The following is a 13210-nucleotide window of genomic DNA, read 5'->3' as shown; positions in this document are numbered from 1 at the left end:
CAGCCAGCTACGCCACTGAAAAATGTGGAATTCGATGGCGCGTGTGGGCGGTATTTTAATACTGAGTTTAACCAATTCATGAGTGAGTTTAACCAATTCATGAGTGAGTTTAACCAATTCATGAGTGAGTTTAACCAATTCATGAGTGAGTTTAACCAATTCAACTCGGTAACATGCACAGTGGGTCCATCAGGGTGTTCAACGCACCACCGTTTCCGGTGAACACGTTTTGCTGTGTTCAGTCGGGGTTGAACACGCCCCTAGAGGCTCGAGGCCGACGGTTCACTCACACACATCACCTGGTGTGCGTCGTCGGGACAAGGAGGTTTATTGGCGTCTGAAACTAGCCCACTTGTTTACTCGGGTCTCAGATACTGTGTGTTTAAGTAAGAAAAGTCAAACAACGTGACCATGGAGCCTAGCATCAAATATACAAGTCAAATATTTGAACATGCACAAGTTGCACCTATAAATTACCAAGGGATGAAAGCTGAAGGTAATCATCGTTTGTCTGAAGATAATCATCGTTTGGGGTCTAAGTGGACTGCATGTGCACTCACATCACATATTTAGAGAAGTGCTTCAGGAAGGCCACATCAGGTTTCAATGTGGCCCTGGATCACATACTTAGGCCAAATATTTGAAAATAGTCAAGAGGCCTTAGATCTACGATTACCCTCAAAATAGCCCCAGAATTACAAAAATATCATGATGTAGTTCATAACTCATTCTTTGTCTTTCTGGGTAAATGAACCATTCTAAATCTGCCTGACAGACTGTATTGCCATTTCGTTTCACCTCATTATTCACTCTGAAAATGCTCCCATTGTTTTCCATTGAGTCCTCAGCGATTAGTTCATTCCCTCACCAACCAATCACATTGCGCATCTTAATCCCGTCATCGCGTTCAAGGGATGCTGATTGGCCTGGTCGGAATTCCAACCGAGGAATCACTCTGGACGAGAGAGAGCCTTTCCGGACTCCGAATCGGCATTTTCGAAAATTAAAGCGGGCGTGCAAAATTCATGGACCGTAGACCAGGCCTACCGGGAACACGGAATTTACACACGCGCGCGACCAACCACGCACCTTCTCCCCCGTCATGGCGAAGGGGGCGTTGAACCACTGCTCGAAGGTGATGCAGCTCTTGAAGATGGTGGGCAGCAGGAAGTTGAGCAGCGCCCAGAGCTCGGGCAGCTTGTTCTGCAGCGGCGTGCCGGTCAGGAGCACGCGGCGCGGCGCCAGGTAGTGGGTGTTCAGCACCTGGGTCAGCTTGCAGTGGTGGTTCTTCATGCGGTGCCCCTCGTCCACGATCATGTACTTCCAGCGGATCTGGGGGGCGAGAGGTGTGTGTGTGTGTGTGGGGGGGGGGGAGATGGGGGGAGTGGGAGGGGTGAGGAGATAAGAAAGGTAGGAGAGAACGGAGAGAGAGGGAGGAGGAGGAGAGAGGGATGGGAGGAGATAAGGGGAGAGAGATCGCCAGGACTTTGTTTAAAACAGCTCCACCCGGATGAAGCCCGGCTCCTAGCCACTGTTTCTATACAGTATGGTGTGTGTGTGTGTGTGTGTGTGTGTGTGTGTGTGTATGTGTGTGTGTGTGTGTGCGCGCGTGTGTGCGTCCCAGGGTTTTCTGAGCGTGCGCGTTCCACCAAAACCGTTACCCAGAAAAAGAATGGCGTGTCGTCGGCTACCTTGGCCAGGATCTGTTTGTCCTTGATGATGTACTCGTAGGTGGTCAGCAGCACGTTGAACTTGCCGCTGCGCAGCTGAGGAACAAACCCTCGCCTGGCCGCGGGAGACCCCTGGGGAGAGGACACACACACACACACACACACACACACACACATAGAGATATGGAACCTAACGTTAATACAATTCGTATCACATTTGTACTCGCGTTTCATAGACTTCAAGATTGTGGGGGGTGGCTATGGGTGAGGCGGTAGAGCAGGTTGTCCAATGATTGTAGGGTTGGCGGTTCGAATCCCGGATCCTCCTTCCACGCATCGAACATGGCAGCTGCCACCATTGGTGTGTGAATGTGTGAACAAGAGGCCATTGTAAAACGCTTTGGATAAAAGCGCTATATAAGTACAGTCCATTTACCAGGTCACGCTCTTAATTCAAAGTAACACATATTTAACTAAATATCACCATACAAACTCACCTTGTAGGACACTTTGACCACTGACGGCGCCCACTTGTCAAACTCATAAACCCAGTTAGACAGAGTCCTAATGGAGAGAGGAAACGCAGGTCAGACCATCAACCTACTGTACATCATACGCTAAAGCCTGTTGTGACATACAGTACAAACATCTGTCCCGACACGCTCCATTAATGAGATCTAATGTTTGAACTCTGACTGTAAAGGAGAGAGATACAGAGAGAGAGAGAGGGGAGAGGAGAGCAATATACAGAGAGAAACAGCGACAAAGAGACAGGGGGAAAGAGAGAGACCGGGAGAGAGACGGAGACAGATAGACAAGGACAGACAGAGTCCTAGAGTCCGGCTCACGAAAGAGGTACTATGATGAGGAAGGGTCCGTTCAGGCGCTTGTTCTCCATGAGGTAGGTGATGAGGGCGATGGTCTGGATGGTCTTGCCCAGGCCCATCTCGTCAGCCAGGATACCGTTCAGGTTGTTGTTGTACAGGGACACCAGCCACTCCAGACCTTTAATCTGGGGGGGGGGGGGGGGAGAAAAGACATTTCCAGAGAATATTTCAAACTTTCACTAGTTACTTACATTAAAAACATAAGAAACACAAAAAATTCGAGGCTACTCATTTCCCTTTGTTAATTTCTTCTTAGTTTTAGTTAGCCTCTTGTTATAGTTTATGTGGTGCTAATTTAACACTAGAGAGCATTCGTTTTCTCAGTTAGCCGTAATGCTACCCAGTCGCGGCTAGCTAGTTCACCTGGTACTGTTTGAGCTGCCCGTTGATGAGCAGCGTGGACTGCCTGTCCACGTGCTCCGTGACTGCGTGGGCCACGGCGTAGTAGGACTGGAGGCCCCGGGCGAACGCCGCGCTGCCGTACTCGTCGTCCACATCCTGCTTGGCGTGCCTGCATTCGGAGGGAAAGAACACAAAATGGCAACCTGCCAATGAGCGGCGCTTAATGTGGAAACTACACTACTTGGTGGTCGTGTCTACGGAGAGAGAAAAGATAACATGAGGAGACACAAAATGGCCGCCCAGTTGTACTGTACTGTGAGGAGCTAGTGGTAAAAAGTAAGTGAAATTTATTTATAAAGCGCCTTTCTCAGACATGGTCACAAAGTGCTTCACAGAGATGATAAACGCATAGATACAAATTTGCTGAACATAGAATATTAACCCCTCCTCCCACAGAAAGAAAACTAAAACAACATCGGACATTTGGTTAGAGCATGGTCCTAAACATTGAATTCCCCCTGGGGGACAGCTATAAACAGCTCATCTCAGCCTGGTCAGTAGTGTGGTTTACGTACTCAATGATGTGTTGAACGTCCACCTCCGACACGTCCTCGCAGTCTGGGTCCGGTATCTTCTTCTTCTCCTCCACCGGAGCCTGGGAGGGCTGGGGCTCCTCTTCTTCCTCCTAACAGGAAGTGGGGGGGGCGAACAGCAATCATAAAGCACCTCAGGGGAGAACGAGGAAGTGAGGCGACAGTATTTGTTTTGTCACTTCAACTACAAAGCGAACGCACCTCTTCCTCCTCCGTGCAGCTGTCTTCGCTGTCCGAGCGAGGGGCCACCTCGTACCTGAACACACACACACACCGCATTACACACAGAAACACCACACACACACACACACACACCGAGTTACAGCCAGAAACACCACACACACACACACACACCGAGTTACAGACAGAAACACCACACACACACACACCGCATTACAGCCAGAAACACCACACACACACACACACACACACACACACACACACACACACACACACCGCATTACAGCCAGAAACACCACACACACACACACACACACACACACACACACACACCGCATTACAGACAGAACCCCCCCCCCCCCCCCCCACACACACAAAGACCCCTCCCGAACACTTATCCGCCCTACTTCCCCCACCGCGCCACCCGGTCTCACCCGGGGTTCATCTCCAGCCAGGTATCCAGCTGTCCGGCCCTGGGGGCGTCCACCCCCGTCAGGATGTTCCCGCTGTCCACGTGGATCACCTTCACCGGCAGGTCACTCATCTGGCTCGTCTCATCTAGGGGCTGGGGGGGGTGATAAACGTTCGCTCAGCTATGAGACATTACATTACATTACAGTCAGTACACTCAGACCTGTGAGTGTGTGTGAGAGAGTGTGTGTGTGTGTGTGTGTGTGTGTGTGTGTGTGTGTGTGCACTAGAGATATAGAAGTGGCTCACCTCACCATCAGGGCCCAGGACAGGGGGCTGACCCTCTGCGTTCTCCCGCTGTGTGTGGGGGGGGGGGGGGGATGGGGGGAGACATCAGCTCTCTCCCACACACTGATAGAACACTCCAGAAAAGGATCCATTCACAGGCGTGGAGACGACCACGCAACCAACCAAACTCGAAACCCCCGCTAGGACCGAATGAACGACCGTGGACTGTACAAAGACGTATACGATACCTGAAACATGCCCCCCCAAAAAATATGTGTCTGGGTCAACACCCCTCCCCCCCCTTCTTTCTCTCTCTCTCTCTTTCGCTCCATACCTTCTTCTTCCTCCTCTTCTTCTTCATCCCCTTCAGGGCCTGCAGGGCCTTGTGGGCCCGGACCAGCTCGGTCAGGTTGGCCACGTACTCGTCGGTCTGCTGCAGCAGGTAGGCCAGGCGCTTGTCCTTCTTCTGGTCGATCAGCTTCCTGTAGCCCTCCTCGTCCTCCGCCTGGTGGGGGGGGGGGGACAGAGACACATGTGTGTGTGTGTGTGTGTGTGTGTGTGTGTGTGTGTGTTGGCGAGTATTGAGAGCAATGAGAATGAATTAGGAGAAGTGTATGTGTGCTCCAATGTGTGTGTGTGTGTGTGTGTGTGTGTGTGTACCATCAGCCTCCTCATCCTCTCCTTCTCGATGCGCTCGTTCTCCTTCTTCTGCTCGCGCTCGGTGTTGGCGTGGTAGGTGGCCACCGCCTTGGTCAGCTTCTGGCCCTTGCCCGTGATGGAGCGGTGGTACTCCTTAAAGTCCTTGGCATGCTGCAGGATGATGTTCAGGTACTCCTGGAGAGGAGGTGGAGAGGAGAGAGGAGGTGGAGAGGAGAGAGGAGTGGAGAGGAGAGAGGAGTGGAGAGGAGAGGAGGAGAGAGGAATGGAGAGGAGAAGAGAGGAGGTGTAGAGAGGAATGGAAAGGAGGGGGTGGAGAGGAGAGCGGGCTTTAGAGCATTCCTAAATTCCTAAAGACAAGGAAAGTTCTCGTGACAACCTTCAATTGAGGTGTGCATGTGTGTGTGTGTGTGTGTGTGTGTGTGTGTGTGTGTGTGTGCGTGCGCGCGCACCTGGTGTTTCTGGCGCCGCTTGCGCTCCTGCTCGATCTTCTGCTGCTTCTCCAGTTTCTCGGTGATGCGCGCCTCGCGGAGGGACTGGCGCTTGCTCCGCTTGTAGGCCTTGGCGTCCAACGCCGTCTCCAGGGCCGTGTCCCGTCGCATGCACACTACCACCTCCTGACGCAGCTACGGGGGGGGAGACGTGAGGAAGAGTGGAGCATTTCCACCATCACCATCATCATCATAACCCTTTAGGACAATGTCAGTCTGTTTTTTTTTCTAAGTGGTTTTATTCAGCGAAAAAAAGAAGAAGCTTCTTTTCATACTGCTGATCTAGAACCAGTCTTAGGAATGAACATTCTTGTGTCCCTAACAATAAGGAGTTCCAGACTCATGAATTCAAGTGTAAAACAAGTAAAGGTTTGATTTATTGCATTTTTAAGAAAATAAAGCATTTCATATTTGCCAAACTAGAACTTGGAGGTTTTATGATCACAGTCTTGGCGTCCAAAGACTAAAAGGTGTGAATACCTATGTACATGTGATTTATTTATTTTTTTTGCAAAAAAATCTATCATCGTTCACATTGTTATTATGATGTGTAGTGTGTAGATTGATGAGAAAAAAAAAATTTAATCCATTTTGGAATAAGGCTGTAACATCACAAAATGTGGAAAAAGTGAAGGGGTGTGAGTACTTTCAGGATGCACTGTAAGCGAAGTTCATCTCAAAATATCTGTGTAGCTCCAACCACTTGAGGCCTTTAAAAAGGTTACTATTAGATAATGATTTCAATTACTAGAAAACTGATATAAAGTACAAGATATAAACCCCATTGGTAAAATATTTACAATTATTCCTTGGGGGAAAAGTACAGTGACAAACCAGTGCCAAGTCAAATGATGTATAGAATAATTAATAAACGGTCATCGATAAGGAATCCTTTGTCTGCCCTGACTGCCATGTCCTTAGTGAGACAGTATTGATGACTGATGTGCTCTTCGTTGCTGATAGAACCTGCGTATAGTCGGGATATGAAGCTGATTGGTCCGTGAGGAGCTGTCATGCCAAATAGTGTCTGGTCGCCAAAATCTGTCCGGGTGATGAAATGGGACTCTCGTTGCTATGCCAACGCAACGAGCTAGGATTCCTGACATTCCTGAGTAGCGTTCGTCTACTTTACCTCAGAATCAACCTTGTTTATTGTACCTGGTAGGTACATTTGTCCTTAGAAATAAAAAGTCAGCAGATATCTTAGTTACAACAAGTGTGTTTATGTCAGTTTGGGAAATCCCATGATTTCAAGAAAGCATTAGCACCAGCCTGAGCGAGGAGTAATGCTTTCTAGACAGGACAGGATGTGACGGGGACGCCATCTTGTGAGAATGTTGGTGAGTTGCAGCTATGAGTTGGAGGCAGTCTTTTTATTTGTTTATTTATTTTGGGTGGGAAGGGGCGGTTTGTGATTCTGGAAAACGTTGCCATGGTCAGTGCTGCTGCATCAATACCTGCCATAGTTGGTCACACCATCATTCAGGGAGAGAACTGGACAATGGAATGTTTTTTAAAAGAAAATAGCCTCCAACTCATACCTCTAGCTTAAGCTCACCAATAGGCAGGGATCCTCACAAGTAGGGCTGTAACGATTATTACATAATCGTCAAACTGTGATTATTTTTTCTGACCGCGATTGTTTTTTGTAACCGCGGTTATGAAAAAAATGTTTTAAAATATTATTATTATTATTATTATTATTTTTTTTTATAAAATCAAAATCTGTTGCAGAGTTGATATGGTAGCAACCCTAGTTCAATGGAATTCTTCAACTAGTTGGCACTTGTCCTATAAGTTCATAGCAAATAATGACAAGAGACACTGTATTAAAGAAGTAAAGAAGCACTGATGCATTGTCCACTTCATGTGCTATTTGTATACTCCAAATTTAATGTAATCTTAATTTTTCAATGCTTTTTTTATTGAGGAGGATATATGTTCTATGTAAATGTTAACATTCATGATATTAAAGAGGCGTGGTTTTAAACCACAGGTATACTTCATAGGCTGAGTACTTGTGTTATTAGGCTAAAAATGAGTCAGAACCCGGAACCCACCCACCCACCCTCACTCACTCACTCCCTCTGTGTCTGTCTTTCTCTCTCTCTCTCTCTCTCTCTCTCTCTCTCTCTCAAACACACACTCTCTCACTCAAATCATGTGGACATGAGCATCAGTGCCAGGGCCGGCCCGTGGCATAGGCGAAGTAGTCGGCCGCCTAGGGTGCCAGATCGGCAAGGGGCCCTAGTGGTGTGATGCGAGCCCCCCCCCCCCCCCCCCCGGTCAACAACTCTGACAATTATTGTAATAATTATTTTTCTGACAATTAATCGTTAAGCAAAATTCATAATCGTTACAGGCCTACTCACAAGATGGCGCCAACGTCCTAACATGCGTACCTTCATATTCTCTGTGGGTCATAACCACAATCCCAGTCCAGCTACACAGGGCTTAACACCACGAGTAAGCATGTGCTAATGATTCACCATGTAATGTACAGGACTTTCTCCAGCCTAATATGGTACTGTACATGACTGTATATGGTACTGTACATGACTGTATAACAGCATCTGAAGGCTCGTCCAGCAGCGCTGCAGTCTCTCCCGGTTACCTGTCTCTGGAAGTTGAGGAGGCGGAGGGCCTTGAGCTCAATGGTGGCCTTGGTCCTCAGGTCGCCAGCCAGCGAGCCGGGCAGGTTCTCCAGCTCGGCGATTCGGTGCGTGATACGAGCCTGCAGCCTGACATGCCACGCCACGCCACGCCACGCCGGGGACACGCCGGGGACACGCCAGGGACACGCCGGGGACACGCCAGGGTTTGGGGTGAAAGAAAGCCAAAAATCATCTAACATCGATCTTCATTATCTTAAGAGATACTGTAATGTACTGATTATGTACTGTTACTGTGTGTTGAATCGGGGCCCTCTTATCCATTTTTTGTCTGCCCTGTGAAACCTAATAACAACTGAAGCCATTCAGAATATAAAAAGAAAACAGTAAAATACCGGTTTGGTTATGAATTCTAATCAAGAATGCCATCATTGATGGACAATGGTAAATGGTAAACTGCACATAGCTCTTTTTTCCAAAGCACTTTACAACGGCCTCTCATTCACCCATTCACACACACATTCACACACCAGTGGCGGCAGCTGCCATGCAAGGTGCCACCCTGCTCATTGGGAGCAATTTGGGGTTCAGCGTCTTGCTCGAGGACACTTCGACATGTGGACAGGAGGAAGCCAGGATTCGACCCACCGACCCTCCGATCATTGGACGACCCTCTCTACCTCCCGAGCCACAGCCGCCCCGTGAAAAAGAGAGGAGCAGAAGAGTTTTTACTCGTTTTTGCGCACACTGCTGTAGTACAGTGCGCTGCAGCACGCCACCAGTTGGGTCTGTGTTTACATCAATCAATCAATCAAGTTGGATTTATATAGCGCCCTTCATGAAACCCAGAGCGCTTTCCAGAGTCCAGTATTCATTCAGACACAGTCATACCGGTGGTGGTCAGATACATCTGTAGCCACAGCTGCCCTGGGGCAGACTGACAGAAGTGTGGCTGCCAATAAGCGCCTACGGCCCCTCTGACCACCACCAACATTCATTCACATTTATACGTTGCCTGCCCACCTGTACTCCCTCTCCTGCAGGATCTCCACCGGGTTCAGTCCGCAGGGCTTCTGGATGGGCGTGATGCGGTTCTGCTTGGCGTGGTGGGGCAACATGGGGGCGGGCTGCACCGGCTGGCCGGGGGACTGGGTCTGGGGGGGCATGACCGGGGAGGCGGCCGGTGGCCCGGAGGGCGGGGCCGGGGAGGGCCGGCCGGTGGGCTGGGGCGGGATCAGCTTCTGGGGGGCGTTGGAGGGGGCGGCGGCGTTCACCATGGGGCCTGGGGGAGGGAGGGGGGAGGGAGGGAGAGAGGGTAAGAGTAGGATAGGGGTTGGGGGAGAGAGAGAGAGAGAGAGAGAGTGGCGGTGGAGTGGAACTCAAACAGATTTGACAGTAGATATTGATCAATAACTCATCGACTGAATGAATGTGTTAAACCTAAGTTTACTGCACAGGTAGGTCTCTCGAACTTGACACTTCGCAATCATCTCATCACAGCCCATCCGATGATCCTGTAGAGTCTACCTTCAGGCCAGGACTTGGGGGGTCCGTTGGGGTTTGGCCCCTGCATGCCAGCGGGCCCCCCGGAGGGACCTGGTGGAGGCATGTTGGGCCCCATCATCCCTGGAACCACAGAGAGACAACACCATATCCATGTCTGAGACACCAGCAGACCCTCCAGACCCCGCCCCTCTTTTCTCTCTCATTCATCCATTGGCCGACCCCCCCCCCCCTATAAAACTACCTGAAGTCTTCTGGATATCAAACAACTGTACTAACTGTAGTGACCAACCGTCAAAATGTCACAGCCTGACTGCTAAACACGATGTCTTCCCCTATTCCCAAGACCTAACCCGAACCCCCCCCCCCTCACCGTGAGCTCTACTGTACCCCTGGCCCATGGGCCCGGGTCCCGGAACTGGTCCTGGTCCCCCTGGCCCCGGCCCCCCTCCTCCGCCCCCAGCTCCCCCAGGGGCCAGGCTGGGGATAGGCGGCTGCTGCTGCTGTTGATGCTGCTGCTGCATCCCGGGCATGGGCCTCTTCCCCTGAACGGCCATCTGGAGGTGGTCGGGTAGGGGCTGCCCGCGGGCCAGCATCTTGTAGGCCATGATCTGGGCCCTCAGCTGGTGGAGCTGGTTCTGGTTGAAGGGCGTGGGCCCCCCGGTACTGGAGCCGGGGCCGGGTCCGGGTCCGGGTCCGGGTCCGGGTCCGGGGCCTGGGCGGCTCTGGGGGCCCGCAGACTGGGGGTCCGCTCCGGGGCCGTCCAGGGGGGCTGACGCCGGGGGGCCCTGGCCCGGGCCGCCGGAAGAGGAGGAGGAGGAGGAGGAGGAAGAGGAAGAGAGGAGGGGACCGGAGGGTGGGCCGTTGGCGGGGACCGGGCTGGAGACGTGGTCGGAGCCCCCCAGCGGAGAGTGGTAGCCTGGAGGAGAGAGGGATAGAGGAGAGAGAGAGAGAGAGAGAGAGAGAGAGAGAGAGAGAGAAAGTAAAAAAAACCAACTACCAGTACGATGGCGTAACCTAACAGCAACAAACCAGACAGTTGAGAGCCATATAATCTCCCCTCCCCTGTGACTCATCCAAAATCGCGTCTCGCCACTGGGCGGGGCCGTCTGGGCTCCTCCTCCTGGGGGGGGGGGGCGGTGGGGGGGGGCACCCACCTTGAGAGTGCGGATCCATGGGGCTGGGCGGGGGCCCCATGCCGCTGTGCCCGCCCTGTCTCAGGGGCAGGCCCTTCAGCTGGGCGAAGCGCACCTCCTCGCTCATGCCCTTCTCATGCATGCCCTCCATCGGCTGTGGGCACACACACACACACGCATGCATGGGCAACCATCTTAGTACAGACTACAGCAGGGGTTCCCAGCCTTCCTTCCCCGGAGCCCCCCTAACTTACACTCGATGGAATTTGCTGTTCACATTCTGTGAACGTCCAGTCTGTGTGTGTATGTGCGCAAATTCCATCAGGTGTAAGTTAGGGTACAATGAAGCGTTTCGCCAGTGTAGCAGAAATATTAATGTTGACACAATTCATAGTCTCATTAATTTCTTGAATTTATATGGTATTGTAGTGCCGTAAATACAATAAAAAAAATAAACTTTTAAATAAATAAATACTTTTTGACCCTTCATCAGATATGATCATCTATTTTGTTAAAATTGTTGTGCGTCAATAACATGATTCTTTGTCTAGCTAATATTAAGTCCTCAAATTGTCTGGGGCCTGGCGCCCCCCCTGCGATTGTTGGCGCCCCCCCAAGCGGGGCCCGGACCCCAGGTTGGGAAACCCTGGACTACAGCATTATGACAACGCGCTTGGTCAAACTAGGAGAATGAGATCACGGTCAAGTTGTTACTGAAAGACGGTCGACCCAGTCCATGTCTGAGCAACAGGCTGGTGGACTGTGTCGTTGAGGCTACCGCAGCAGAGTACGGCCAGAAAGCCACAACCTGCAGACGCGTGGCTGATTGATCCATGGCAAAGAACGTGCCTTCTATCTAGCTATCCAATCACAGCTGTGCGACGAAAGTGACGGCATCTGCGACATTAGACATTTTGGTGGGTGCAAGACACCCCTGTCCGACACAAAAAAGCGTAGACAGTGACGTCAATTCTGTCTGTCGACACTTTGAAAAGTGTCATACGACGAAGTATAAAATGTTACTTACTACGTCTTAAATGTTACTCCTGTTCTGTGGCTGCTCTGTTCCCTTTACTGTATTGCTGGATGATGTAACTGTATGCAAGTAGAGGGTGTGTGGGGAATGATCGGGTCTGTGCTGCTGTTTCGTCCTGTGTTGAAAATGTCGGGATCTGTGCTGCTGTCTTTTAAACAAGTTGAAATGTTTGGATGTGCGCTGCTGTCCGTTAATTGTGATGACTGTTTGGATGTGTGCTGTTGCCTTTTAACTGTGTTGATTTTAAATTAACTTTGACATTCCTTTTCAGTCCCCCCCCCCTTTGCCGCTTGCCAAGCCGCTATTGTAAATAAGAAATTGTTCTTAACGGCTTTGCCTGGATAATTAAAGGTTAAATAAAATAAAATAATAATATTCAAGTCTTCTTACTTTGTGCAGGGGGTGCATGTTGTCCTGGGTGTAGCCCGATGGCCCCGGCTGCGGCAGAGGGTGTCCCCCAGGGGGCGGCGCCGGCCCGGGGCTGGGGCCCATAATGCTGTGCGAGGAGCCAGGTGACGGCCCGGGGCTGGGGCCCAGCATGGCCCCGGGGGAGGGACCCGGACCCGGGGAGGGACCCGGCCGGGGGGTGCCCGACATGGGCGGGTCTGGGGTGGACATCCTTCAGGACCCTCCTCCCGCTAGCGGACGGACAGCAGAGCCAGAGATGTCTGGGAGGCAGACAGTGATTAGGAGAGCGAGAGAGGGAGGGAGGGGGGGAGGGAGGGATTCATGCTCTCTCTGGCCAATTTGGTACCCAATATACCCAGAGGACAGCCAATTGAAACTGACAGTGCAATGAGCACTTTCTGTCAATTCCATGCAACATGCATCGGAGACGAAATACCCCTCTAAAATAAATAGTTTATGTTGTAGGGGGTTGAGACGTTCGTTTATTGATTCAGGCCAACATGCGTTACGGGTCCACTTATACACAGAGGTAGACAAAGAAATGATACTGGTTAATAACAATGCAGAATATATTTAATTAATTCACCCCGCCGCCTAAAAGCTCACGCTGCCGCGCGCGGCAGGGCTGCGCCAAATTCCTCGAGCCGCGCGCAGCCACAGCTGCACTGCAATTGCAGCGGTTTTGTCTCGCGTTTCAACTCGGAACACGAGAACGGGGAATCGTGGAAATATGAACATGAGCAAGCGAAATCCTTTCTATGCACTGCATGAAAGTGAGTCTCGATTAATTTGAAAATGGGGGAATGGCGGATTGTGCTTATGCTACGACACTTACCAGAATTCATTCAATGCTCTCCAATGTGAGTTGTGGCCTTTGTCTTGAATGTGGCTACATCAGAGACGGAGCGACTGTAATTACAGGCTATGCATTGCTTACCCTAGTAGTTAGAACAGAATCTGCCGTGATGCGTTGATTTGGTTCAGAGACGTGGCTCG

The 13210-nt window shown here is 50.9% G+C and overlaps 1 protein-coding gene across 4 annotated transcripts in view; it reads right to left on the bottom strand.

The window, feature by feature from the left end:
- smarca4b (SWI/SNF related BAF chromatin remodeling complex subunit ATPase 4b) overlaps positions 1 to 12424 on the bottom strand; it is a gene marked incomplete at its 5' end in the record, with an annotated part of 20813 nt that extends 8389 nt beyond the window's left edge. For all 4 annotated transcript variants that reach the window (XM_084440502.1, XM_084440503.1, XM_084440504.1 and 1 more), the window contains 18 exons: positions 1090 to 1332; positions 1692 to 1802; positions 2168 to 2234; positions 2519 to 2682; positions 2921 to 3068; positions 3475 to 3584; positions 3694 to 3748; positions 4107 to 4237; positions 4393 to 4440; positions 4706 to 4876; positions 5032 to 5205; positions 5481 to 5654; positions 8134 to 8260; positions 9155 to 9413; positions 9659 to 9757; positions 10008 to 10553; positions 10792 to 10924; positions 12197 to 12424. In XM_084440502.1, coding sequence (XP_084296628.1) covers positions 1090 to 1332; positions 1692 to 1802; positions 2168 to 2234; positions 2519 to 2682; positions 2921 to 3068; positions 3475 to 3584; positions 3694 to 3748; positions 4107 to 4237; positions 4393 to 4440; positions 4706 to 4876; positions 5032 to 5205; positions 5481 to 5654; positions 8134 to 8260; positions 9155 to 9413; positions 9659 to 9757; positions 10008 to 10553; positions 10792 to 10924; positions 12197 to 12424 — 2988 coding nt within the window. The remainder of the gene's footprint in view (positions 1 to 1089; positions 1333 to 1691; positions 1803 to 2167; positions 2235 to 2518; positions 2683 to 2920; positions 3069 to 3474; positions 3585 to 3693; positions 3749 to 4106; positions 4238 to 4392; positions 4441 to 4705; positions 4877 to 5031; positions 5206 to 5480; positions 5655 to 8133; positions 8261 to 9154; positions 9414 to 9658; positions 9758 to 10007; positions 10554 to 10791; positions 10925 to 12196) is intronic.
- Positions 12425 to 13210: the final 786 nt, after the last annotated feature.

This window comes from Borostomias antarcticus (assembly GCF_949987555.1).
Source record: "Borostomias antarcticus genome assembly, chromosome: 7".
In the NCBI taxonomy this organism is placed as follows: domain Eukaryota; kingdom Metazoa; phylum Chordata; class Actinopteri; order Stomiiformes; family Stomiidae; genus Borostomias; species Borostomias antarcticus.
Note: the sequence above shows the minus strand (reverse complement) of the source record. Positions and strands in the feature narration are given on the sequence as shown.